We start from the raw sequence: 27,925 nt of genomic DNA, 5'->3' as shown, positions 1-27,925 counted from the left end.
AAAAGAAGAAGAAGCCCAAAAAGATGAAAGAGGGGAAAATGCCCAAAGTGAAGAAGAGGAAAAAGGAGGTAAGATGTAATTCACGCTCAACGCCATCTGTCATGACCTCGGACACAACAGCTTGGCGGGCGTCGCTCTTTTGATGTCTCTGCAATTGGATCAAAGGTGTGTTTTGGCTGCTGGACTGCCTCTGTAATCTAAATGAGAGGCAGTGGACTGTCTCAGGCTTAGGGGAGGTTGGCAGCAGTGTCACCGTCATTGCCAGTGTAAGCTGTGGGCACCAAGGGCCAGTTTAGAGTGTAGATTTGTGCCTGTGGTGCTGGTGCTGCACTGAAGTAGAGCGTTTGTGCCAAGCTAGCGGTGGGAGTCAGAGCTGTGACAGAGCGGTTTTGACAGTCGAGTTTCTCTCGCCTTTAGTCTCCAGCATTTAGCCAACAGGTCAGAGGTTTGAGCTGCTCCCAGCATCAACACTGGCGACTTCATTTAACCACATTTGTTATGGTGAGATTACTAATCACTGAGAGAAACTAATCACAATGCCTTTTCTTTTATTTGTTTATTTATTTAGGAAGATCTCTTCTCCCAGGGAGTCCTGGTTTAAAGCTAGCCTACATGACTTTTGCTGAACAGTAACAATATACAGCAATATCTATCTAACGTGTGTCAGCACTAGCTAGCATTAGATAGATGTATTGCATGTAGATGCCATTCAATTGAACTAACTGATGAAACTGTTTGTGAATTCCTCGTTTTATTTGTAAGAGGAATCAATGTGATACTGTGTGTTATATGGTGCTGCTTTAAAGCTGCATTCATATGACCCATCATACCCATCATGGTGATTGTATACGCAAACAATGGCCCACTTTCATGTCCAGGAGACACAAAGCATCATTAGAAGTCATTTGGAGATGTGATTTAAGTCCAATATTCAACTTTCTGTAGCTGTGTTTTGGTCTCCACCGACTTCCAGAAGTTGAGCTTGAGAGCTGAGCTGAGGGAAACATCTGGTTTGTTAGCTGCTAAATTCTCCAATGTGTTCACCAGTTTGCTGCCAACTTTGTCTGTGTGCCGTTTGGTCGGACATGTAGTGTACAGTGGGCTTTTTTACGCATAAAAGCTCCTTGCTACGTCTGGAAATTATGTTGATGATAGAAGTTTGTAGGCCGGTGTTACACCATATTCTGTGACCTGTATTATAAGTCTATTTTCTGTTTTCCCTTGCCTTAACGTGAACCCAACAAATTAGTACTTTCCCCCAACCACTCATCCCTGCAACTCCTAACCACAACCTTACTTAAGCCCAAGGCCAAACGGACTTTCTTTGACATCTTGTCTAGACAAAGAAAATCCTAATCAGGTCACAGAATTTGAGGAGTTACAGAATTTGGTGTAACACCAGAAAGGCAATTAGCTAAAAGAGAGCTGCAGCTTTGTCAGCGGCTACATCACACATTTGGTCCGTTGTTACCGTAAAATATAGTTGTAAGTGTAAGTCCGCTCTCCTGTTGCTGGAAAAGTCTCATCTACCTTTACTTTTACAATTTAGCCAAACTCAGAAGCTAGATTTGTATTCAATGATTACAGGAATTCAGTGTATTCCCAGTGCACTGTATTTCCCGCCTGTGTTGGCGATGGCTTTAACAGTGTCAGTGACATAGCCAGGATGTTCCCCTCTGCTGGTTTGAGATGCCAGCAGTGCTGTGAGGAGCTTGGCTGGCCAGGCTGCCACCCGGCCCTTTGGCTGCTTGTGGTAAACAATGAGCTCTGGGTCTCACTGAGCTAATGAGGGGGGGGTGGGGTGTGGGGGGGGACTCCCTCTGACACTCTCCTCTCTCTGTTTCACACAGGCTCTGCTCTGTATTCTCTTTCTTCCCTCTCCTCTTGTCTCTCACACGCATCACCTCACTTTGCCTTGATCGTGATGCCGCCTGCTTTCGTTTGCGTCATCTTTCTTTCTTTTCTTTCTTTTCACCTGCCATATTATTTCTTTCTCTCTTGCCCTCCCACTGAGGAACCGCTGCTGCTGTAATTCACTTCCAATCACTCCCTGCAGGTTGGTGTCAGACAGGGGCCAAAAGTCAATTGGGGTCAGAGACTGTCGGTGGCACATCCCAGTCTCAGGTCAGAGCCACTGGCGGGAGAAATGGTAGCCAGGGAGAGACGTACTTGCCTTCTTTCTCTCATCTGCAGTGAAACAAAGGGACTACGTAGACATGGAGGGAAGAGAATCTGAGTTTATAGAAGGCAGTTAATTTTATTGGAAAAAGAAGGGTCTGCAGTTTGGCCACAATAAAAACCTCCACGAAGCTGTGAGGGAGCTGCGTGTAGTTTTAACATTTCGTGAAATACAGTCGGTTTGCGATGAGCCTCTGACTTGTTTTTATAAGTTCAGTATCCTCTCAGGGATTGTGAGTCAACAGAGAGCTGTTGCTGTTTTCTGGGGAAAAAGAAGAGGCTGTTGCTTTGGAGCCACGTTGTGTTTTTACAACAGTATTTTTTCTTGTTGAACTGGATTTTATTGAATATCCACGTCGTCGCTCATTTGATATTTTCTGCGGCATCCTCAGCAATCTCCCTAAGGCAGAGCCATTATGGGGAAGCATCTAATTTGATTACGTTATCAGCACTTATCTGATTTTCTTCCCTCTGAAAGTAGAGACAACACTCTTTGTTGCTGCCAGTGTCCTCGTTGGTCCTCTGATGTGTGTCTAACATTGAACTCTGGGCCACGGGGAGGTTGTTGCACAGTTCCACCTTGTCTTTGCAGTTTCTCTCAACAGTGGTTCTGCTTCTTTGCTTTTCCCTCCTCCATCTCCACCCCCACTCCCATCCCCCATCCACAATCTTCAATTTACTCTCTCTCTCTTCTTCTTCTTATGCATAAATGAGATTTGTCTAGACGGGTGCTGGAGCACCAGCTCTGCAACCACAGGCCTCTGCATAACAAGCTCGTTATGCAAACGCATCTGATTGGATGGCATCGTTCCATTGGCTGCCACTGTGATAGAGTGTGTGTGTGTGTGTGTGTGTGTGTGTGGGGTGGGGGTGGGGGGGGGGTGGGGGGGGGGGCTGATAAAAGAGAGAGTGAGAGAGAAAATAATGGGGGGGGGGGGGCAAAGAGAGAAAGTGAGAGAAAAGGAAGGCGTGCGGGGGGGTGAGCTATGAGAAAGAGAGAGAGAGAAAACTAGGAGGAGAGAGAGGGAGAGAGAGCGTGCTAGAGCCAGACACTGCTCAAATTTGGTCACCATGGCAACACAGCCAGGCTGCTGGTAGGGTTGGCGGGCGCTGCGGCAACGTGAGTCTTTCCACTGCGCTACAGAGCAAAACGCCTGTAAGTCTCTCCATGGATCCACACAGGCCTGCTGAGCAACAGGCAGCGAGCAGAGCACAAAAGCTGCTGTGCACTAATTCACTCCATAGCATGAGCACACACATGTTCACGCACGGAAACACACATGCTGTACGTATACACATGAAGGCGTGCCACACGAACACGTCTGGGAAAGAAACACACAGGGAAATAATAATAAAAAAAAAAAAAAAGATACCAAACACAAAAAGACAAACACATCATCCAGATGAACAGACACACATGCATTCAAACACACAAAGAGATCAAAGGAAGACAAACACACCATTCACACACAAATACACACACATACTGCACACAAATTATACCTTTCCCTCTCCCTCTTTCTTACTCACACACACCATCATGAGCACGCACTAGTGAATTTGTTCATATGCAAAGCTCTTGATCACACAAACAACACCTGTTAACTGTTAAATCCATACAGCCCTCCAGATGTCTCATATTAAACAGGCAGCTCTGAGCTCTGATTGGCTGCTGAGATCTCCTGTTTCTTGGTTTAGTTTCTTGTCAAAGCGTCTGTAAAAGGTGAACGTGCTCCTCGTCGACTCACCGCTAACTGTTGACTTGCAATATACTCATTTACAAGTTTCATCATCGGCAGAAGAATTATAATATTAGTGAAGCAGTGACACTTTGGAATGATGTAATTTAATATATGCAAATGCCATCAAGAAGAAGCTTTTATCCAAAGTGCTTTATAGTACACTGACAGCACATTTTTTTTTAGCGTGGGTGGCCACTGTGGGAGCTGTAATCCCTAACCCTGGCAAAATTAATACCATGCTTATTTGAGTTTCATATTTTAATTATTCCCCCTTTTTATCACTAGATTTGGAATTCTGCCTCTTCGCTGGAGATAGATTCCCTCGTTTTGCGTCAGTGGTAAAATTCAGACCTTGAATTCAGTTGTGACCCAGGAATCTGGCTTTGATGCCAGCTTGAGTCAGTCACAGTCACGTCTTGAGGTAGAGAGCTGAAGCAAGATTCAACGTCAGATTGTGCCTGTTTACATTTATAAAAATAGCTGTTTGGCAGGAGCTCTTGACTACATCAAAGAAACGTGAAGATGGCTTCTGTGAAATATAGTTGGAGTCGTGCACATCTTTATCTGCTGGAGGATGAGACATGTCCTGCTATTGACCACCAAATAACTAAAATTGTGCTTTTATTTATACATGTACATAATGTTCATGTGTCCTTGTCGAATGCCTGTCAAAGGGAGGAATCCAGGCAAGAGTTGACAGCGACCTGGAGGAGACCTCAGAGGTGGAGGAGGAACGGGAGCGTCCAGAAATAGGCTCCGAGAGTGAGAGCAGCACGTACGGCCCGACCAAAAAGAAGAAGAAGAAACCGAAGGAGAAGAAAGAGAAGAAGCCCAGGAAGAAGAAGAGAGATGAGGACGACGACGACGATGACGACGATGACGGGAACATGAAAGTAAGTCTGAGTCTAGACGCAGATCACAACAACTTATTCTGCTGGATTCTGTATTTTAGATGAAGAGCCAAAAATGTCTTCATTTTAGAGTCACATTAAATTTATCAGCTCTTGAAATGATAATGTAATAATAATAATACATTGGATTTGAAGTGCTTTCCACATACCTCAGGGACATTTGACAGAAGCACAGCAAGCAAAAAATGAATGATAAGCCTGGCTATGACGAGAAGTCTTAAGTGTAGATTTAAAAACAGAGATGGAGTCAGCATTACAGATTGAGGCAGGAAGGGTGATAATTCACAGGTGATCAAATTCATGATTAAATTAATTTGTATTTAATTAACCTTTTGCCACCCACTGTCCAGCTTGAGGTACGCGAGCACTATACTGAACGTTTATTCACTACCTGTACTATGAAATGTGACATAAACACGAGCGCATCTTCTTTTCCGTCATTGTGCGTCATTTTCTAAAAGAACACCTGAAAATAATGTAAGAACAAGGCATGCGTGTACAACTTCGCATCCATTCCCAGTGTGTGTGCACTGGGGGCTCCAAGTGTCCACGCCACACACGCATACTGGACCATGACTGGCCTCCAAACTAGTTGTAATGTCACATCCACATGTTCACGTGAGATTTAAGCTGAGCACTCAGCAGCTGAATGTGAAATCAGCCTTCTAGTGTTAAAAAACAGATGTGTTAAACATACATCATCCTGCACACTGAAGCGCAAGCATCACAGTCAAGAAACAAGAAGGAAAACTGGTCTTTGACTGAAGGGGGACTTAAATACGGTGTCTCCTTACCTTCAAGTAGTCTTGCAGTCCAACAATATAATAAATCCTTGAAAACTTTATGTCCAAAGTCAAACGATTGAAAATAGTCTATTTGCTTTATTATTTAACACAAGTTAACATTTATTTTTATTTATTAAACATTATTTAACATATGAATTTTGATCTTTCCCGTCTGTATTTCCACAGGAACCCAAGTCGTCCAGCCAGTTGATGCAAGAGTGGGGTCTGGAAGACGTTCAGTATGGCTTCACCGAGGACGACTACAAAACCATCACTAACTACAAGGCTTTCAGCCAGTTCCTCAGGCAAGCATCTAATTTTGTGTCGGGGTTATCTTCCCATGTTAACTGCTCTGTCTCTGTTTCTGTGGATCGTCAGAGACCCTCGCTGGCACTCTCAACAAAAACTCCACAGTGAGACCAGAGTGTGGTGTGATGAACAAACACTGCTCTTTTTGTTTGAGCTCGAAAGCTCGCTGTTGGTATAAAGAGTCTGTCTCACCTGGGGCTGTCTGGCTCGGCTAAGCCTCTGCTCCGACAAAGTGGAGCATGAGCCCCTGCAGTGCCCCCTGTGAGTAGTCAGCTGCTTACTGGATGCCTGTGACAGCCGGGAGGCTCTGGGACTCGGTGCTCTGACCCACTATCTTTCACAGGCCAGCGTGCCAAACCTCAAGCTGTTGCCTGACAAATCACAAACATGACATACACACAGCAAAGCAGGGAGAGCAAAACTTAAGGGGCACTGGGGTGTCAGCAAATCAAGACCCAGCTCCCTCCAGTGCTGAGGAAAGTAGAAATTACATCAACGGGAATGAAGTGTGACATAATAAAGCTGCCGTTGTTGTCTCCTCTCCCCCCGGTTCTTTCTCAGGCCGCTCATTGCCAAGAAGAACCCGAAGATTCCCATGTCAAAGATGATGACAGTGTTAGGGGCCAAGTGGCGAGAGTTCAGTGCCAACAACCCGTTCAAAGGCGCATCTGCCACCGCTGTGGCCGCCGCTGTGGCTGCCGCCGTGGAAACGGTTACCGTGGCACAGCCAACGTCTGTCAGCGCCAGCCAGCCGAGCTCTCAGCTGGGGCCAATCAAAAAAGCCAAAACCAAAGAGGGAAAGGGTAAGGCTAGTGAACCGTGACAGAACACATATTTTTAGAAATAATGGCGAGAATACCGCTCGGTTAACGAGTCTCGGCCTGTGTTTCTCAGGACCAGGAGTTAGAAAGAGAAGCAAGACCGTGAAGGAGGTGAAGAAGAAACCCAAGCCGAAGAAGACCAAATCAAAGTCGGGCCAAAGTGGGAAGAAGAAGAAAGCATCCTCGGTATGTCTTGTTTTTCTTCCAGAACCATTTTCTTCATCCTCTGAGCTTCTCCACTTCTGTGTATTTTCAGTGGCATCAAAGTGACCAGACTGTTTACTGCGCATACTTTGAAAGTTGGTTGTTTTTAATTCTTTGTGCAGCTCTTTAGTTCGTGTGTGTGTGCTTTTCCAGAGCGAGGAGGACTTCCTGGAGGAATCAGACTTTGATGACATCAGCATCCACAGTGCCTCTGTGCTTTCTGATACCTCGGGGGCCGCCACCAAGAAAAAGGCCCGACGTGGGCGGAAAAAAAGGAAAAGTATGTTTACTGTCTACTCTCGCCATGCTCTGTGGTGTGTTTTTTTTCCCCCTCCAAAATCCCTCTGAAATCCCTCAGACTGTTTGATTATGGGTAACGAGGAAATTAAAATTAATTTTTTAAAGCTTTATTTGTTTTGGGAATCTTTTCTGGAGGCAGATGCTCTTCCTCAGCAGCTATTGGCCTCACACTCAAAAGAGTCTCATTCACATTTACAGCCCGCTCATTGTGTTTAAAGTTTAAATCGTATACTGTTGATAACAGCTGCATTCAAGAGAGTTTCTGTGTGTGGGAATTGCCTCTTCCTTTTACCTTCTCCAGAGGAGGATGGGGATGGTTATGAGACAGACCACCAGGACTACTGTGAGGTTTGCCAGCAGGGTGGAGAGATCATCCTGTGTGACACTTGTCCCAGAGCGTACCACCTGGTCTGTCTGGACCCTGAGCTGGAGAAGGCCCCCGAGGGCAAATGGAGCTGTCCACACTGTGTGAGTAGATAAGTTTGATATAAAAATACATTTAAGAAGTTTAAAATGTTTTTTTTATTATTATTTACAAGTGGATTTTCACATGTATGTATGTGTGTGTGTGTTATGTGCCAACTGCATCAACTAGTCTTGTATGAAAGTTTCACAGGTTTATAACTTGACATGACATGTTGTTATCTCAGTTTGGACAAGCCGGGTTCTAAACTGCCGTGGGACTAAGACACCTTCCTCCCTGTGCTGCATGTCGGTTTCTTCTGATCTGTACATGTTTGAATTTCATGGTTTCATTCTGTTTAAACTACACATGTGCACATGCACGGGGATGTGTGTGAATAAGACTTTAGTTTGAAGTATTATCTTCAACAGTGGTTTGCAACCTTTATGGCTTGTGGCCCCTTAAAATGAAGCAACATCTACCTACGTAACAAATACTGTATCTACTGTATGTGAATAATTCAGCCAAAGAGTGATTTTACTTTTCTCAGATTCTTTCTTTTGAGTAAAAGTATTCCACAAGAAAAAAACAAAGACAGGGGGGGGTCCTTGTAGCTCATGTGGTAGAGCGTGTACCATGTACTAAGGTAGAGTCAAGACACCACTCAACAAAGCTTTGACCATGCAGCCTAAAAATACAAACACTATGAAAATAATATCCTTGTAGTTATAACGCGGTTCAGCTTTATTTCACAAACAACAAGGTGGGTGAATTTAATTTAGCCGTATTTAATCCCGTGTTACAACCTTCACCAAGTTCATGCCTCCTGTGTCCCTCAGGAGAAAGAGGGTATCCAGTGGGAGGCCAAAGATGAGGAGGAGGAGGAGGAAGAGGCCCCAGGAGAGGAAGAGGATGACCACATGGAGTTTTGCAGAGTGTGTAAAGACGGAGGAGAGTTGCTGTGTTGTGACACCTGTCCATCTTCCTACCACATCCACTGCCTCAACCCGCCTCTCCCCGAGATACCCAACGGGGAGTGGTTGTGTCCACGCTGCATGGTGAGCTCACATCTCAGTCCAAATACCATTCAACGTTTGCCAGCGCTATGCATAACCAATCCACCCTCAACAATGTTAGCATCTCTCTAATATGTTTAGTACATTTAGCTCCTGATGGTGACCTGTGGGGTGAAAACAAATGTCAGGATGAAATTGTAAAAAGAGAGACAATAATTAAAGTACAGTAGTAGTTATACTCTTGGTGTTTCATTATCTTGTGCTTTGATGGTCTTTTGTCTGCTTCTTGTTTGTTTCTTTGTGTAACGTCAACCTGCCCAGGGACTGCAGGAGATATCGCTGTTAATGAATGTATGTTGTCCCTGATAAATAAATGATGAGGTATTAAGTATAGTAAGTAAAAGAGAATTGTGAGGTGGTGAGAGGGCCAATTTAAGATTCAGCTTTAATCTTTTGATAGTTACAGTTAAGTTTCAGAACTCATATCAAAGTCATCTCAAGCTAGCAGAGTGAGCTATCCCATTAGCCTGTTTGTGTTTGAATTACTCTGCATATTAACATGAACTAAGACTAAGAGGTGGAAGTTTAATGTACTGGGACCCATGTGGGGACCCCAGTAATGTACTTTACCTGCTCTGAGACCCCTCATATGTTCGCCAAGCTTGTTTGTGCATTGTTGCTTTGACACAAGGCCTAGATAACTGCATATACCACAACACCTCTCCCTTTTTTCCTCAGTGTCCTCCCCTCAAAGGTAAGGTCCAAAAGATTCTGCACTGGACATGGGGAGAACCCCCGTTGCCAGCTGAGCTGCCTGCAGGCCCTGATGGCAAGCCAAGTGATCCACTGACCAAGCCTCCGCTCAAGGGCCACCCAGAGAGGGAGTTCTTCGTAAAGTGGGCTGGCCTTTCGTACTGGCACTGCTCCTGGGTCAGCGAGCTGCAGGTGAGATACCAGAAGTAGGTCCAATCTCAAATTAACATTTCTGCTCTCTTTGGCCGCGGGAACTATGTGTCCTCTTTGCTAAAAGTGGAACACGAGCACAAACGAGCCAAGAGGGTTTTCACTGGACAGTTAGTGCATGTTCCTGAAGCCATTCAGCTGTCAATATGTGTGTACAAGTGCACATTGTTTCACGTGTCAAAAACTGCATCCATCCAAACTGCAAACACAATTAGCAGCAATTAAGAGCACTCAAACCTAGCTGACATTTGATTTAGTGATGTCTGAACAATTTGCTTGTTTAGGAACACGAGACAGCTGTCTTAATTTATTTTGTATCTGTCTTCCCTTCATTAAATCCATTCTGGAACTTGAGGTAGTTAATCAAATTAGTCTCGATACCGTGGATAGATTATATGTTGCAGTCTTGTAAGAAAAGCCCTTTTGCCAGAGGTGGTGCTGAATGAAGCTAAGCATAATTGATTGTTTTGCTCCGTCTGTGGTCGTGCAGTTGGAGCTGTATCACACGGTCATGTATCGCAACTACCAGCGTAAGAACGACATGGACGAACCGCCGCCGTATGACTACGGCTCCGGAGAGGAGGAGCTCAACAGTGAGAAGAGGAAGAGCAAAGACCCCCAGTATGCTGTGATGGAGGAGCGCTTCTACCGCTATGGCATTAAACCAGAGTGGATGGTTATCCACCGGATAGTCAACCACAGGTGGCTGCTCACAGTTACACCATTTCTCATATCTTCTATCGTACACTGTTTCAATTTTGATAATCCAGACGTTTTACAGACTTGAAGTTCTTGATGGGAAACTGGTGCTCAGTTTGGTTTATGCTTGCTGTCGTCTTGCTTTGACTTGCTCTGTAATATCGTTCTATACATGGAGATTATTCTTCACAGCGCAGCATGTTTCAGAATATTGGAAATCACAGAAAATGCATAGTGAGGGACATTTTTCTTCAAACAGAACATCAGTAAATTATTTCCCATACGTTTCCAGACTTTTGAGGCCTGTGTTGGAGCCTGTCACTCATATGCACAGGCATGTATTTCAGTACATAGTAGGATCACAAGTTTTACTATATGAGCTCTGGAATTGAATCATACATTTAAAAAGTTGCTCTCTAAGTTTCAGCCCCATCCATTTGCAGCTGCAATTGCAAGAAGGAGAATAAGTGACTTTCACGTGATTTTTGTATGTAATATGTGTCACATCCCATTAACAAATGACGAGAAATATAATACAATATGTCCTTAGAAAGAGCTTAATTATTGATCACTATACAACCCCTCTGATAGCCCTGAGCTTTCTGTTTATGTTTATTCTTCCCTGCAGTTTTGATAAGGATGGCGACGTGCATTACCTGATCAAGTGGAGAGACCTGCCCTACGACCAGTGCACCTGGGAGGTGGATGATTTTGACATCCCAGAATATGACAGTCATAAACCTTCTTACTGGGACCACAGGTTGGTTAACAGCCTTTACAAGTAATTTGAACCATAGCCGTTGTTAATAGTGTGGGGATGTGGGCGAGGATGACTAGAATCAGCACTTGATAATAAAGGAGGCATATGCCCTGCCCTCTGTCTGTGACGCCCCTGTTTGAGCTGTTTGGCTCATCATGTTGCTGCAATTATTTGCCAGGGAGCAAATACTAGGGGAGGACCAACGCCCCCTGGTGGTGAGGAAAGGAAAGAAGCTCAAAGAGGACCATCCAAAGAGGGAGGTCCCTCCTGATGCTCCCATCATAGATGTAAGTTGGGCTATTTAGATGCACTTCGGTCACAGAAGTCCAATGAGTTGCCTTAGTTAACCTGTTTCTTTTTGTAAATACAAGATTGCATTGTTATTGGCTGGTTGCTGCAGCAGCTTTCTATAGTAAATCTCTCAAAAGTGACACTGTAGGTGTGAAGCCACTAATAATCATGATTTAGCATGATGAAGGTAATTCATTCTAATACTGTATATATAATCCCTATTCACATTGGGCTAAATGTTGCCAAAATTGTTGACGCTAGTTCATGTAATTACTCAACAAAATACTACTCTATTCTCATATCACCAGCCGACCATCAAGTTTGAGCACCAGCCGTGGTACATTAACGCCACTGGGGGAACACTGCACCCGTACCAGCTGGAAGGCCTGAACTGGTTGAGGTTCTCCTGGGCGCAGGGCACAGACACCATCCTGGCTGATGAGATGGGCCTCGGAAAGACGGTGCAGACAATAGTGTTTCTCTACTCACTCTATAAGGAGGTGAGGGGGGAAGACTGTCCTCTTTTATTATACCCGTGTTACATTTGGTTCTCTGACTGCGATATAAAAGACATTCTTATGATGCAAATGGTAATGTAGACATAGAGTAAAACTTATTGGACAATGAGAAAAGCAAATGATAAAACCTGTGATGTAAGAGTTGCTTAGTCTTGTCTTTCCTCCTCGTCTCTCTTAGGGTCACTCAAAGGGGCCCTTCTTGGTGAGTGCGCCCCTCTCCACCATCATCAATTGGGAGAGAGAATTTGAGATGTGGGCTCCAGATTTCTACGTGTTGACGTACACTGGAGACAAAGACAGCAGGGCAATCATCAGGGAGAACGAGTTCACCTTTGAAGACAGTGCGGTAAAGTCAGGACGCAAGGTGTTTCGCATGAAGGTACGTCAAGCTCATACGGCTATTCCATAGCATCAAATACCTTGCTTCAGTTTGTTTGAACCTATACTTGGGTCGTTGGACATCCTGCCTGACACTGACATCTGAATTTCCAGTTACATGAAATGAGAAGTGAAATATTATTATAACAAACGGTGCAGTAGATGTAGTACTAAATCAGTTATCCTCTGCCGTGTGATCCCACATCTAAATTAGTCAACATTATGTTTTGTTCATGTTCTTCCTTCCACCCTGTTGCAGAAAGACACTCCTATCAAGTTCCACGTGCTCCTGACATCCTATGAGCTGATCACTATAGATCAAGCCATTCTGGGCTCCATCACATGGGCCTGCCTGGTGGTAGACGAGGCCCACAGACTGAAGAACAACCAATCAAAGGTGAAACAGCATTTCTGGCACTGATAGCATCCTGTTCCAGAGGCAGTGTGGCTATTATCAGGGACACGCAAAAAAAAAACAACAGGAAAGGGGCAGGAAAACAGACAGATACGAGGAGGAAATGTTTGTGCACAGACTTATCCATGAAATAAAAAATGTCTTATAGGTGATTTTGGAGGTATGATTGGAGTTTCACATGCAGGAAGTTTTACATGCGTCATTGCATTATTTTTGGAGGCATGCGTGTCATATCTCGCACAATGTGTCCTGTCCAGTTTTTCAGAATTCTCAACGGGTATAAGATCTACTACAAGCTGCTGCTCACCGGGACTCCTCTTCAGAACAACCTGGAAGAGCTGTTCCACCTGCTTAACTTCCTCACCCCAGAGCGCTTCAAGTAAGTCCTTCCTCTCTTCTCCATCTTACCAAAATCTGCCAGCAGGTGCATCAAATAGGTCCCTCCTTAGATGGCTAGATAGATGTATCTTGTGTTGCTCGGATTAAATATCCATTCAAACTGTTGTTAACAAAACTTAAGAAGCAAGAAATGGTCTTTCCTGTACTGTAGCTTCATTTCATTGTTTAATTCTTGTGCAGTAACCTGGAGGGCTTCCTGGAGGAGTTTGCTGACATCTCGAAGGAGGACCAGATCAAGAAGCTCCACGACCTCCTCGGCCCTCATATGCTCAGAAGGCTGAAAGCTGATGTCTTCAAGAACATGCCTGCAAAGACAGAGTTGATTGTCAGAGTGGAGCTCAGCCCCATGCAGAAGTAAGCACTAGGATAAAAAGAAGCAGTTGGTTCTGTGTGTTGATACTGTTATTATACAGTGGAGATAAAACTGATTATAAATACCCAAACAATCATGCAACTCACTTTAAAACTTAAAATGTAAATTACAAAATGTACCTGCAAGCAGTTCCGTGTTCCCCCTGCACCAGCTAAAGTATCTTAATATAGGACAAGCTCATGTGATTTTACAGTAGGTTTGATAATCTCATTTTACTTATCTCTGTCTTAAATGCAATACATTTTCTGATGACACTAGCTTGTAATCTCCCCTTCACACTCTTTTAAGATCAAGTTTCAAAGATCTGTTATTGTAATTGATTGTGGATTTTCACTCTCATCTCGTCTCCTGATTCAATTTGACTTCTGACCTGCAGGAAATATTACAAGTTTATTCTGACGCGAAATTTTGAGGCGCTGAACTCCAAAGGTGGAGGGAACCAAGTATCCCTGCTCAACATCATGATGGACCTGAAGAAGTGCTGCAACCATCCCTACCTGTTCCCCGTGGCTGCTGTGGTAAGGCAGCCATTTTAGGCATAGTTAAATATTTAAAACCAATACTGAATGCGAAATCTTCGAGTCATGAAATTGAATGTTGATGGCATAGAGAGAGTGCCTGTGGGGAGATGGGACCATAGCTGTTTGACACAAGATGCCAGAAATCGTAGCCTTTGTCTCCTGGTTGTCACTAATTATATCATATACCAAGGCTTCACATATTTCTCCAGTTGATGCCTGGATATGATTCTTGTCTTTGCAGGAAGCTCCTGTATTACCCAACGGTTCGTATGATGGCAACCTACTGGTGAAGTCCTCAGGAAAACTGACGCTGCTTCAGAAAATGCTGAAGAAACTCAAAGATGAAGGACACAGAGTTCTCATTTTCTCTCAGGTAATAGTCGAATAATCACTGTGTCTGGGCTGGAAGCCATAGTTTTCATTGATCGGTGGCCATGAAACACTGAAAATGCAGCCGTCCATATTTTAGCCATTCCAATGCCAGTTGTAGGTGGTAAATCATTTGATATTCCAGACAAAGATCATTTGAGTGAAAGAGCAGACTTTTCTTAGTTTTAACAATTCTATTCAGTTTGATCACAGCCACATAAACTTGTAATACAATGGGTTTTTTACAGATGACAAAGATGTTGGATCTGCTTGAGGATTTTCTGGAGTTTGAGGGCTACAAATATGAACGTATTGATGGAGGGATTACTGGAGGCCTGAGGCAGGAGGCCATTGACCGCTTCAATGGTGAGTTTGTTAATCCAGAATCTGTCCGTGAGAGTTCATGTGGATGCGTGTTTTCTTCTACATGGCTTTCACTCGACTCTCACACACAAAAACCGACTCTCTGCTTTGGTTTTCGTCACAGCACCGGGCGCTCAGCAGTTCTGCTTCTTGCTGTCAACACGAGCTGGAGGTCTTGGCATCAACCTTGCGAGTGCAGACACTGTCATCATCTACGACTCTGACTGGAATCCTCACAATGACATCCAAGTACTGATTTTGTGGTTGTGGTCTGTTAAGCAGCAGATCTTTGATGTTATCTGAAAATGCTTTGATAATTTCCTCATACTGTTAATTCACTTCTGTGTCATCCTCTATCTTTCCCTTCTCCCAGGCTTTTAGCAGAGCCCATCGTATAGGCCAAAATAGGAAGGTGATGATCTATCGTTTTGTGACGCGGGGCTCGGTGGAGGAGCGAATCACTCAGGTGGCTAAGAGAAAGATGATGCTGACCCACCTGGTGGTGCGGCCCGGCCTGGGCTCCAAAACCGGCTCCATGTCCAAGCAAGAACTGGACGATATCCTCAAGTTTGGCACTGAGGAGCTTTTCAAAGATGAAATGGAAGCAGCGCGAGCCATGGGTATGTCACTGGGAGGATGCAGGATAGGTTCTGGTGTGTTGACACAACTTGATACTGAAATGTTTTATTGCACTTCCATTTGAGCTTCAAACTGCTATATCATTATTAAACATCACTGTTTAAAAAAATAGGACAATGGGAGGTTTTGTTTTTTCTTGTGTTTCTCAATAGTAAGTTTCCATTGGAATTGGTGGGAGTACCGGTAGCCTCATTCTCATTTTATACCATAAAACACTCCTACAGATCCACATTTCCACAAAAGTCAGTTACTCACAAAGTAAAACTCGGAGAGGAGGAAAGGTTTGAAAACAAGAGACAAAAATCCAAAATGCCAGTGAATCCATATAATTGTGGGTTGTCTAGTCATTCATCTTTAGGTCAAATCCATTTTTTTTTTCATAGGTCAAAGATTTACACATGGTCAAACATATTTTCTGTCTGCTCGAGAAGGGCTCCTATTAGTCATTAACTAAGAGCTTCTCATCAACAGGTGACAACAAAGATGGCGAGGAGGGCAACGTGATTCACTACGATGATGATGCTATCTCGAAGCTGCTGGACCGCAGCCAGGACGCCACTGAAGACACGGAGATTCAGAACATGAACGAGTACCTGAGCTCCTTCAAGGTGGCTCAGTATGTAGTGAAAGAAGAGGACGGAGAGGTGAGAATGTAATGACGTTATTCTGAGGAACCAGAGACCACCACTATGTTGTACAGCAGACTAGAGATGATGGTGTGGTGGTTTTGCCTGTAGTGTTTTGATGAGCAGGTCCTTGTATTATTTTTGGTGGATGTTTGCATGAGGACGCACATGTACCCCACAAGCAGAGGGGTGAGGTGATGCACATTTCTGCTGACTTTAGAGGGCCGGGAGGTTGTAAAAGATATCTTTGCTTGATGTTTAATGATGTAGGAGATGCTTTCATCATGTTTGTAAGGCCTTGAGGACACACAGAGCTGAATGTAAAAAGAACTGTGTTTGTTTATAATGAAAAAAAAACCTCACGGGGTACCTTTCATTCACAGTTGGCCCACCAGGAGCCTGCTGCCTTGTTACTTGGTGTCGGCACATTACAGCATAATTATACAATGAAATATCGATGCATAAGGCGCAAGACAACATGTCACACAAAGGCACACGGAGAAATACTACATGCATATACTGAAAAACAGCAACAGCATCAGCATAGTCACAGATATGTAAAGTACAACTACTCTGATACATTTTCATTTATATAATATAGTGTAAGCCCCTGATTCTAGTACCTTCGTTGTGTGTGTGCCGATGTGCAGGAGGAGGTGGAGCGGGAGATCATCAAGCAGGAGGAGAACGTGGATCCAGACTACTGGGAAAAACTCCTTCGCCACCACTACGAGCAGCAGCAGGAAGATCTGGCCCGCAACCTCGGCAAAGGCAAACGCATCCGAAAGCAGGTCAACTACAACGATACGACCCAGGAGGACCAAGGTAGGCCTTGTCAACAGACACGTGGCACTTGTCTATCGGGACTCACAGGCTTGGGTTTGTTGTTTTAGGCCTTTACCAAGACTTATTTCAGGTGTTAACCTTGAATATACTAAATTATTTCTTGGCTGCCTTTTGGAAGCAACGGCCACGTTCTATTATTACCACTTAATTTTACATGTTGGTGCCAGGATTTGGCATCCCTGCCCATCTTCAAATATGAGCAGAAATACACGAGAGCACACGGGATGCAGAATGCAGAAGAGACGAGCTTTTTGGCTTGTTAGCCATCGGCTCACCAGCTGGCTTGCGGACAGGTGGCAGGCGAGCCAAAAGTATATTTCTAAGAAAGCAGAGGCTTTATTTTCTAAATAAACAACTCAGTGGGGCCCTGTTTGGGGTTTATTGTATGGATCTATTTCTTGTCTTCTCCAAATGGTTTTCCAGCAGTTTGCATGCTTCCAACAGTCAATACTAAATGGTATGTTTTGAATACCGTTCTGGGAGCTGTTGCCTGAAATGAAAACGCACATTGCAACCAATCACAGCTGAACAGATCATCTTAAAGATTAGGATATTTTATCCGAGCTGAGCATGAAGGTTACACAGGTATATTTTGAGGTATATTCTCTCTGATGGAAGTTTGTTCGTGGCTTTTTAAAGTGAGACATTTGTAATGAAGCTTTGAAGATGTCACTCAAATCTGCTGCCACAGTGAAGGCATATTTGCTGTGTCCAAATAACACTGTATCTAAATATGTAATGAATGGGCCAGTTTGTTGATCATCTGAGTGACATTATGAGAAAACTGCTGATATAGTCGATATGTTTCTGTATTTGGTGTATGATAATATTGACCAGACCAGCGTCACACCCTCTCTGCTGGCTTTAGTGCGGGTCAACAGCTCTTGTTGAAACATAAACATTGTGATCGCCTTCAGTATCTAGCTAACAGCCCAATCAGTAAAATCCATAACAGAACAGTGCTACTCGAGCTGCTGCCTGGGCCGGCCTCACATGCCTGGCTTCATTAATGAGTTAACACGGTGACATTATCTTAACACAGAATAATTTGGGTGCATCAGTTCAGGCAAGAGCAACAGAGAAATGAATCACTATGTTTATTAAATCCTCTTATGTTGTAAGTCTTAACAAGAGCTGTTGACCTCCATTAAATCTGCCACAGAGTGTGTTATACTGGCCTAAAGCTCTCTTGCATCTCGTGCATTTATATAGTCTTCTCAGTGGGTTTTGAAGCACTCCTTTAACAGTTCAACAGTTTCTATGTCTGTTGACATATATCCTGTAGTTGTACTTGTAAGAGTGGCTTCAAGGTCCTGATGGCCACAGTTCAACAGCAGTCGACTATGAGGGTATAAAGATTTCAAAGCCCATCACAGCTTAGAGTACACTCTAAGTTTAAAGTGATTGCCTGGCAGAGTATTCAACTCTCACCTCACTCACCAGAGGACAGAAGTGGTACAACATGTGCATGCCCAGCTGTAGTGGTCTGTAGTAATCTGCAGTGCCATGGCGCCCTCAGGTGGCCACCAACAGAAGCGAATGCAATGTACTGTTTCTCTTTGATGTGTGGCTCAGAATGGCAGGATGATCTTTCAGACAATCAGTCGGAGTACTCTGTGGGGTCCGAGGACGAGGATGAAGATTTCGAGGAGAGGCCTGAAGGTGGGCAGCAAAAAAACATCATTGACTTCACACAGCTTTTATTATGCCCATCGGCTGTGACACTACAACACAACACACTCAATAGAGATGCTTCTACACTCAAACTATGGCACGAGACCCTTCTAACAATGTATTTGGATTTCTTTTTTGTAGGTGGGCGTAGACAGTCTCGTCGGCAGATGAAGAATGAGAAAGACAAACCTCTGCCACCCTTACTGGCACGAGTTGGGGGCAGTATTGAGGTATGAATTAAAAGTTGTAGGATATCCTATGCATCTTAAAGTGGAGATAAGCGCCCTGTTTGCCGGAACTAGTAACATTTTGGCAGCATGACATAGATAGCAAGGGGGTTAATTCTTCATTCAGTAAAGTGTGCTTAATAGGAGGACATTTTGGGGAAAGGGGCCACCATTGGGCACCATAACAAACTCAAAGAGAGTGTATCTTTAAGCCCAATATGTCAGCAAGCATCACTGATCCTGTGCCCTTGCTCACCACTCTGTCGAATGGGGCAAACAAGGACAGAATTAGGATCAATAAACAGTCACATTTAGGATATATAACAGACAGCAAGCAGCATTATGTATTGTATTACACCATGATGATCAATGCGGCCTGTTTTAATGAATATACGAGTGAACATAATCTCCCTAAGAAATCAATATTCACAGATTGTTCCTCCAGAATGTGGGGGTTTGTCAAGATGTACAAGCTGCTCAGTTTGTTTTTTCTTTTTTTTATTACTTTATACCTTGCAGCTTATACAATTTTCTATTTAAAGCTGTGTCTTCTTATTACAAGGTCCTAGGGTTCAACGCTCGCCAGAGGAAAGCCTTCCTCAACGCCATCATGCGCTGGGGCATGCCTCCTCAGGATGCTTTCAACTCCCACTGGCTGGTTAGAGACTTGAGAGGGAAGAGTGAGCGCGAGTTCAGGTAATGCCCTAATATCTTTTATACTTAAACTGTAATAAGTAGAGTTATTTGGTTAAACTGTAATTCTCTTCTCACACAGTTCAATTTTTAGTCGAGGCCTGCCCGCCATCAAGTTAAGAGGTAGCTCTGGGCTATTTTATTAACTCCTCACATGTAATTGGTTTGCCCAGGGCAAAGCTCCAGAACGCTCTTATCAAGTTTGCAAAGGTTGGTCTCGCCAATTTCAGGGTTACTTCACTTTACAATGCATCGGAGCCAAACATATATTATTCAGAATGCAAGTATCAGAATCAGAAATACTTTATTCATCCCCGGGGGGAAAAAATACACAGTTACAGGTGCTCCCATTCAAGAGTAGAAAAGAAAGATTTAGAAATGAGAAGTATGTACAAAAATAAGATATAAAAATATACACATTTACAATATTTAAGTGAAAAATAAAGGTAAAAAGGTAAAAAACATATACAATAACAATGCATATTTATGTACACATATATATACATATATATATATTACTTAATAATAACACAACTCGGGGCTACTTATACATGTGTATATATATATATAACACAACTCGGGGCTACTTATACGTGTGTATACACACGTGTGTATACACACGTATAAGTAGCCCCGAGTTGTGTTATCATTAAGTAAAGCACCTGCACTCAATTTCTCCTATCTCTACTCTTACTGTTGGTGCTAATGTTACCAGTACTTTCTGGTACTACCACTGGTGCTGCTGCCATTTCTACTAAAGCTGGATTTATAGTATATTATTTTTGTACTACTTGTTCTACTGCGACTGCAGCACTTCCTGCTAGTATTACTACCATTACTCTTAACACTGTTCCTGCTATTATCTTGCTGTTATTATGACTACTAGTACTACGACTATTACTGTTATTTTCAATTACTTCTGCTACTAGTACAGCTACTAATACTATAGTACAACAATTACTGTTAGTCCTCATTCTAAAACTACCACAGCTACTAGTTTGTTCGTTTTTATTTCAGTGTTGTTTCAAACATTTGGCCACGTGGTATTACAAGACACCGTTATATATCAAACATCAAAAACATACTGTAACATTAGAAAAACATAAATTATTACATTCTTTGTACTTTTATATACTTTCAAAATCTGCTACTAATAGTACAAGCACTTCTTCTACAAGTGCTGTGTAAAATCTGGTGTTAGTGCTGGTAACCTCAGAGGAATCACATGTACCGTAAAGTGCTTTTCTTTTCATCAGGGCCTATGTGTCTCTGTTCATGAGACATCTATGTGAGCCGGGTGCAGACGGAGCAGAGACCTTTGCTGATGGAGTCCCACGTGAGGGACTGTCTCGTCAGCATGTCCTCACCAGGATCGGAGTCATGTCCCTTGTCAGGAAAAAGGTACTGGTTATTCAACCAAAGACATCTTTAACACAGATGGCCATGTCTTCTGCTGGAGCGCTGTGAAATTAGAGAAAGTCAAACTGTTCAGACAGAAGCAAATGCAGGCAAGAGGGAAAAGTACTCTTTGGGTACCTTCCTGTTTTAGACATCATACAACCCACATATTTCATGTTTTTTGTAAATGGTCCCTGACAATTAAATGTAATAAATTAAATGTAGATTATAACTAGGCAAATTTTGAGTTGGTGCAACTGGATACAGACAAATTAAAACGAAACTACTGGTTCAGTATGCCACATGTTCACAATGAATTTGAGGAAATGAAGCCATCCCATGAAAGAGCAGGACTTTCACTTTATTACAGTTGCAGTACCAATCTCTTTTTTTTTGCAGGTGCAAGAGTTTGAACATGTAAATGGAAAGCTGAGTTCTCCCGATCTGATTCCCATCGGCATGGAGCTGAAGAAGCTGACTGAGAGTTTATCCTCTGATCCCAACACCCCTGTGCCAGCCAGCCCTGTTGCTACCCAGCCTGGCACTCCCGTCCCATCAGGTCAGAGCGCAGTGTCAGTGCTGTTCAGGTCTTATGTTTCTCCCCCACTGTAAAGTTCATGCTTAGAAAAAGTTTTAGATTAAAAAAAAAAAAAAAAAAGTTTGAGTTGTTGTTTTCTGGATTGTAGAGAAGACTGAGTCTCTCCTGGGTCCCACTGAGGACAAGGAGACTACAGAGCAAGATAGCAAGAAACTGTCGGAGCAGGAAGTGAGTCCTTTCTTTTTTCTTCTTCTATCCATCACTTTCATTCTGTTTTCCTTTATTGTCTTGTCCAGCTCCTCATCCCACTTTAACCACGCTCATACTATCATCCTCAGCAGACGCTTCTGTCAAACTTAGACAACTTTTAACTTGTCTCTCTGCCCTCTACCAACTTTTCTCTTTCTCCTCCTGTTGCCCTGTATGTGTTTCCCTCTGCAGACGTCCAGTGCCGAGCCAGCATCTGTACCTGAGAAGGCAGCTGACAGTGAAGAGAGCAAGGCCAGCTCAGAGGAGAAAACAGGAGATGAGAGGGACAGGACCGAGTCACCCTCCACAAAGACAGAGCCATCTGCCAACCCAAAAGAGTTCGCTTTCAAACAGACAGAGCTGTCATCCAGTCAAACCTCGCCTAAAAGTGAGCGGTGCATGATCTGTGTGCTGCAAATTTTATTTTTCTGCAAGGCTGCACTTCATTTAATTGAGTCTGTCTTTGTTATCCACAGAGGAGCCCTGCAAAGAAACAGAGAAGTCTTCAGAAAAAGGAGATACTGATTCTCCTCTGGCAAAAACAGAAGACAAGGAAAATAAGCCAGGTATACATGCTATAAGTCCTTGAATTCAACTGCCACAAATGGTACAAAAGCTGTTTTTATTTTGGAAAGCAAAGCAATCTTTTAGTGGTGGTCCATTATGTAGATATTTCTTTTAAGAAATCGTTCTGTCGTCTATGTAGCTGTTGCAGATGATGTGAAGAGTGAAGATGCATTAGAAGGCCGACTGAATGGAGACAAAGACACTTTGGATGAGATGGATGAGAGCAGGAAGGAGGACAAAAATGGATTCAAAGCCAAGTTCATGTTTAATATCGCTGATGGAGGTTTTACAGGTAAGAATGAATACAGTCTAGACGCGCTCGATATGAAAAGTGCCCTGAGATGACTTCTAACTAAAATTGAGCCTAAATGAACCAGGCATTGACCACAGCAACATACTGTATATGTGAGAGAGGAATGAGAGTTAGCTGTTGAAACCTTATAGTGTTGTCTAATGTAAGTAATCTGTACTCTACTTTAATGTGCAAATTTTAAGTCTTTTCTAAAGCCAAACAGAGAGACTGACTGTAGTGATGTTATCGAGAGACAAATGAATACACCGTGAGTCGTGAACCAACTGCCACGACAGTATGACGGCAGAATGTGTTGAGTTTGACGCCCTACATTTAAATAAAAACACAGTTTTGAATGTCATGAGCGTACAGAGTCACTCCCTAATTCAACATTAGCAGAAAATAATAACATCATGAAGTGATTTTTTTACAAATGTATTTCCAGCTAAGGGATACAGTTGTCTCTGCTTGTCCAAATGAATTGAAATAGAAGGAGGATACTGCCTGACTCACTCACGTCTGCATGCTGTGTATGGGTATTTACTTCCCCTCTCTCTTTAATACACAGTGTCTCACTACAGATTGTTTATTTCAGGTGGCACAATGAAATAGCTTTGTTTCGCCATGAATCTCTGTGTGTGTTTTTAATGTCTTTCTTCTCTTTAAATGCTGAAAAACATCTTGAATATCACTTTGTATTTTTCTAAAAAGCTGTCTGTCTCCATACTTTCGCCGTCAGAGTTGCACACCCTCTGGCAAACTGAGGAGCGAGCGGCGCTGTCTTCTGGAAAGATGCATGACATCTGGCACCGTCGCCATGACTACTGGCTGTTGGCTGGCATCGTAACGTATCCTTTCCCAGATGTAGAAGCGAGAAGCGCGGCATCTGGCAAAGTAATGTAATTACTGATGACCGGGGGGAGCTGCAGTCGAAGGACTGATATTTACTGTGAAGCGATGCAACGCTACGTTTTCCACAAAACAATCTTCCTTTTTTATTTGAAGAATATTTTGAGGTTCTGTGCTCCCATTTGTTGTCCTTGACCTGGAATCTATCTCAGACATGGCTACGCTCGCTGGCAAGACATTCAGAATGACCCACGTTATGCTATTCTGAATGAGCCCTTCAAGACTGAGATACATAAGGGCAACTACCTAGAGATGAAGAACAAGTTCCTGGCTCGTCGCTTTAAGGCAATCCTAAATCTTTATCATCAAAAATAACTTCTGAAGGCTGAAATAATCCAAGGATTAAATGATTTGTTATATCTGAATACAAACTGTCAAATCGTATCTCCCTATCTGCGTCTGTGTTTCATACACTCTCTTTTTCTTTCCCTCCCTGCCTCTCTGTAGTTGTTGGAGCAGGCTCTGGTGATTGAGGAGCAGCTGAGGCGGGCAGCTTACCTGAATATGACCCAGGACCCGAGTCACCCGGCCATGGCTCTCAACACTCGCTTCACTGAGGTGGAATGTTTGGCAGAGTCCCACCAGCACCTGTCCAAAGAGTCTTTGGCCGGGAACAAGCCTGCCAATGCCGTGCTGCACAAAGGTCTGCGGTCCAATTTCAAAAATAGCAACAGTTAAAACTGTCTGAATTTGTGCCTCACCTGCCAAAGACTGGTAACCTAGGAAAATAATCCTGCACAAATGACTTTTATAGGGCAAAATCACTGATATACATTTTTCATAAGACGCTTGCCAGCCAGCCGGTCGTCTGTGCTGTGTTGTGTGTAAAATCAGATTTTGCATGAAATATTCATTTTAAGTTTAAATCCCCTGAACCCCCCTTGAATCATCAAAATGTCAAAATTATTACTGTATTCAGAAAACGTGTAATTGCTGTAGCTGCAGACACTTATTTGTGGGAATTCCTTAAAAAATAATTTCAGTGGGAAACAGGTTTATCCATCCATCCAGTAAATGGAAAGCACAAGGGAGATGATTCCACACCACTGCTGTGTGTAGAGCCTCGAACAGGCAGCCAGTAAAGATCCTGTTTGACACAGTGGCTTCATTTTGTGTTAATTTGACGCACCGTCAAAACATGCTTACAGTGATTAGCAGAGTGAACATCTGGGAAGAGGCCAAGACTGATAAACTGTTAAAGCGTTTGAAATGTTGTTGTCTGTGACCCTTATTGATTTATTTGTCAGTGAAACATTTTATGGCTTCTTGGCATTTGTTCATTTCAGACCCTGGATCACACAATTAATCTGCTTTTTGAATAGGATTGTAAAAAACAACTTTTCATGCAATTGCCCTGCATTTTGTCTCATTGATATTTTCCCCACTAAATGATACCACATGTGCAGGCATTAAATGAGTGAAACCACTTTTTCTGGCATGGCGTGTGCTCTCATTCTCTTACAGTGCTGAACCAGCTGGAGGAACTTCTGAGTGACATGAAAGCAGATGTGACGCGGCTGCCTAACATGCTGTCCAGGATCCCGCCGGTGTCGGCCCGTCTGCAGATGTCTGAGAGGAGCATCCTGAGCCGCCTCACCAGCCGAGGGAGCGAGCCTCCACCACAGCAGGTGAGATGGTGGTCAAGAAGGTTGAGGTGGCTTCATAAAACTCTCTTAACAAGGAATTAATTATTTGGTTGCAAAATCAAGTGAAATACAAGCCAGTCTTTTGTTTGATTTCCTTAATAAAAAGATTAAAGTCATCTGAACTCATTTGATTTAAGATCAGTCAGTTTTAGGTAATGGTTTGGACTGGATCGTTATTACTAGGCTGCAGGCTCATAAGGACGAGGAAACTCACTAAAATGTGCAGCAGGGCTGAGTAAATTTAAGAAATAAAAGGCTACGGCCCAAAACCTTTGAAGTATTCTGTACAGCAACCACATTATTCCTCCAAAAACCAGTGGAGACTCAAACTCCCTATCCCCCATGGAAGACTTTCCCCAGGTGTAATAAAAAAATAAAAAAAAGAATCTCCCTTAAGTTGTTTACTTTCACCACTGAGCTCCACGCTTCAGTCCCACAGGATTTAACAAAGGCTGTGTTGTCTCATTACTTTCATCTCTCCTGCACCTGTTTCACCAGGGTTGAATGTGTGTGTTTTATTCTCTGTTATACAAGAGATCATTTCAGGCAAGCACTGTGGACGGTCATGCGCTCTGACTGTGCTTTTTGGGTTGCTATGCCAACTCCTGTCGTAACCAGGGAAACAGTCTGCAATCTGAATTGCTCTCCTTTGTTTTCTTATTTGCTTACTTTCCTACCGCAGGAAGGAAACTTCTCTGACAGAGCTTCTTCAAACCTGCTACATGTTGTATGGAAGAATTAATACCTGCTGTGTCAGTGTAATCAGTAATCACATCACTTCTTTTCCTATAAAGGAATAAAGGAATAAAGTGTGGAGTTAAAACATGCGAAGGGAAACTAATCTCTTGTTGTTTGTTTCTCAGCCTTTTAGCCAGGGGGGGTTTGGCTGCTCCCAGATGTACAGCAGCAGCTTCGGTGGAGGATTCAGAGGAGCAGGTGGACAGCCCATGGTCAACTACAGCCAGATGCCTCTGGGACCCTACGTCAGTGGTGAGCGTCAGCATTTACAGTAGGATGTTGTATCACAAGTGATGTAAAACAGGTGGGACTGGAGGTTGTTCATGCAATTTAAATTATACTGTTTGCTAATTGAAATGAAGCTACTGATTTATGTTGCCGTCACAAATCGTTTTGACAGACTAGACATTAGATATTTTTTATATTATTAAGATGACACTTCCATAAATTGCACTGACTTACTAAGTTTGAATTTGACATGTGTTTTAGCGTACAACATATTCCAGTTTGTGTAATGGATGATTCACTCCATTGCTAAATTGAATTGATGTGAGGTGCATTGCAATTAAAGGATAATTCTGGTTTATTACAACTTATTTTCATAATTTCTATTAGTAATAATTAGATTGTATTCACCAGTTAAGTGCTGAGGTCTGGAACACTGTCACACAAGAAATACAAACCCCCAGGTGAGCCAAACTTATTTGGAAGAGAGAACAAAGGAATTGAAATTATTACCCAAACTGTAAACATCCATCACAGCTTACAGGCCGATCGCACGCACGCAGTGAAGGTTTGCAGACGTTTTTTTGACGAGAGCCACTGAATCAAAAGATTCTATATCTCATAACTGTAACTATAATACGCTAAGAAAAGTAAAACATAGATGTTTGTTTTGTTAAAATGAACCACTAACATATTAAACCTCTTTCCTCTTTAGTGTCCTCTAACGGCCCCCCACCTCCTACAAGCCATCTGGACAAGAAGTCACTTGACTCCTTTAGAGACGCGGCGACGCCTGATCTCAAGTCAGGCAAACCCAGTGATGTCATCTGTATTGAGGACTAGACCAGCTCTGTACCGCTGACCCGAGGTCAGAAACTCCCAGGGATGGAATCTGTATGGATGACAGCTGCCCATCTTTTCCGCCACATCTTCCTCTTTCTCCTGCTCCTTCCTGACTTAAAATCTACAAAAATCAAGCTGTCTGTCTACGGATAAGGCGATGAACTCTTTGATTAATGCAGATGTATCTATCTTAACAATTGCACTTTTATCTTTCAAGGATCCTATAGAAGTATTTCAGTAGATATTTGCTTTTGTTAACCTGTGCTGGAGAGCTGAGGATTTGGAGGGAAAATGAAGCAGCTTTTCTGAAAGAGGATTTCTTTTTTTTTTTCAGCCCTGCACTACAAGGCGAAACTCACGCAAGTTGGCATGACTGAGTTTTCCGACGCTCTTGATTGGGGCTCATTCTAATCTTGGAATGTGTGTTTTGTTTGTGCCAGCCTCGACTTTTTCATTCTGTGTGCCCCGTGTTGCTTTTATCCATCTGCCTATTCACTGTACACTGTGACTGTGCCCCCCACTGGAGCTTGTTCCCTGTGAAGAGGCGTGGAGTTAAGGACGTCTTCAGTCATAGTTTGATAGGAGATTGTTTTTCTGAGGGCCAATATTGTTACTTTAAATGAATATGTGTTTTGTCATTCATGTAGTAACCAGTGGATAAATTATTGATTTGAAAGCATCAAAAACTATTATCATGTATGCAGTAGCTGGACACAGTCTGTCTGAATCCTCTAAAGACTGCCACCCGCTGGTAATTTGGAGAAAGTAATCTCTGCCAAACCTGCAGAAACACTTGACTGCAGTACCAGTAACCTGTGAGGGTTGGCTTCTTGTACTGTATATACTCAGAGACTGCTGTTTATTTTACCTCACATAGGTCTAATCATAGTGAAAATATGTATACATACATGGATGAAATCAGAATCCTGGCTGGGCATCGTACATGAAGATCGAGCCGAGAAGAAGAAGCTGCAGGAGTGGTTTTTAACGCATTTCAGAGAAGACTGAGTATTTCTGTGTATGGTACAATATTTGTGATTCTTATTATATTTGAATGTTAGTAGTGGCTGTAGAGCTTAACCCTGGGGTCATGACCA

At 43.1% G+C, this 27,925-nt stretch overlaps 1 protein-coding gene across 1 annotated transcript; it reads left to right on the top strand.

Annotated features, from left to right (window-relative positions):
• Window positions 1-23: 23 nt before the first annotated feature.
• On the top strand, window positions 24-26,828 carry chd5 (chromodomain helicase DNA binding protein 5). Its single transcript, XM_070903483.1, is given in 38 exon segments — window positions 24-68; window positions 4,595-4,813; window positions 5,803-6,029; window positions 6,487-6,728; window positions 6,820-6,932; window positions 7,104-7,230; window positions 7,552-7,718; window positions 8,493-8,711; window positions 9,408-9,614; window positions 10,123-10,334; window positions 10,960-11,091; window positions 11,270-11,378; window positions 11,691-11,882; window positions 12,079-12,279; window positions 12,538-12,675; window positions 12,951-13,072; window positions 13,273-13,446; window positions 13,842-13,983; window positions 14,228-14,359; window positions 14,604-14,721; window positions 14,843-14,967; window positions 15,092-15,371; window positions 15,829-16,001; window positions 16,520-16,808; window positions 18,405-18,491; window positions 18,645-18,733; window positions 19,293-19,426; window positions 20,680-20,824; window positions 21,221-21,380; window positions 21,508-21,587; window positions 21,801-21,996; window positions 22,085-22,174; window positions 22,315-22,467; window positions 23,207-23,331; window positions 23,824-24,019; window positions 24,841-25,004; window positions 25,886-26,012; window positions 26,701-26,828. Coding segments are annotated over 38 exon segments (5,979 nt in total).
• The last annotated feature ends 1,097 nt before the right edge of the window (window positions 26,829-27,925 follow it).

This window comes from Enoplosus armatus, chromosome 3 (genome assembly GCF_043641665.1).
Source record: "Enoplosus armatus isolate fEnoArm2 chromosome 3, fEnoArm2.hap1, whole genome shotgun sequence".
Lineage (NCBI taxonomy): Eukaryota > Metazoa > Chordata > Actinopteri > Centrarchiformes > Enoplosidae > Enoplosus > Enoplosus armatus.
Note: the sequence above shows the minus strand (reverse complement) of the source record. Positions and strands in the feature narration are given on the sequence as shown.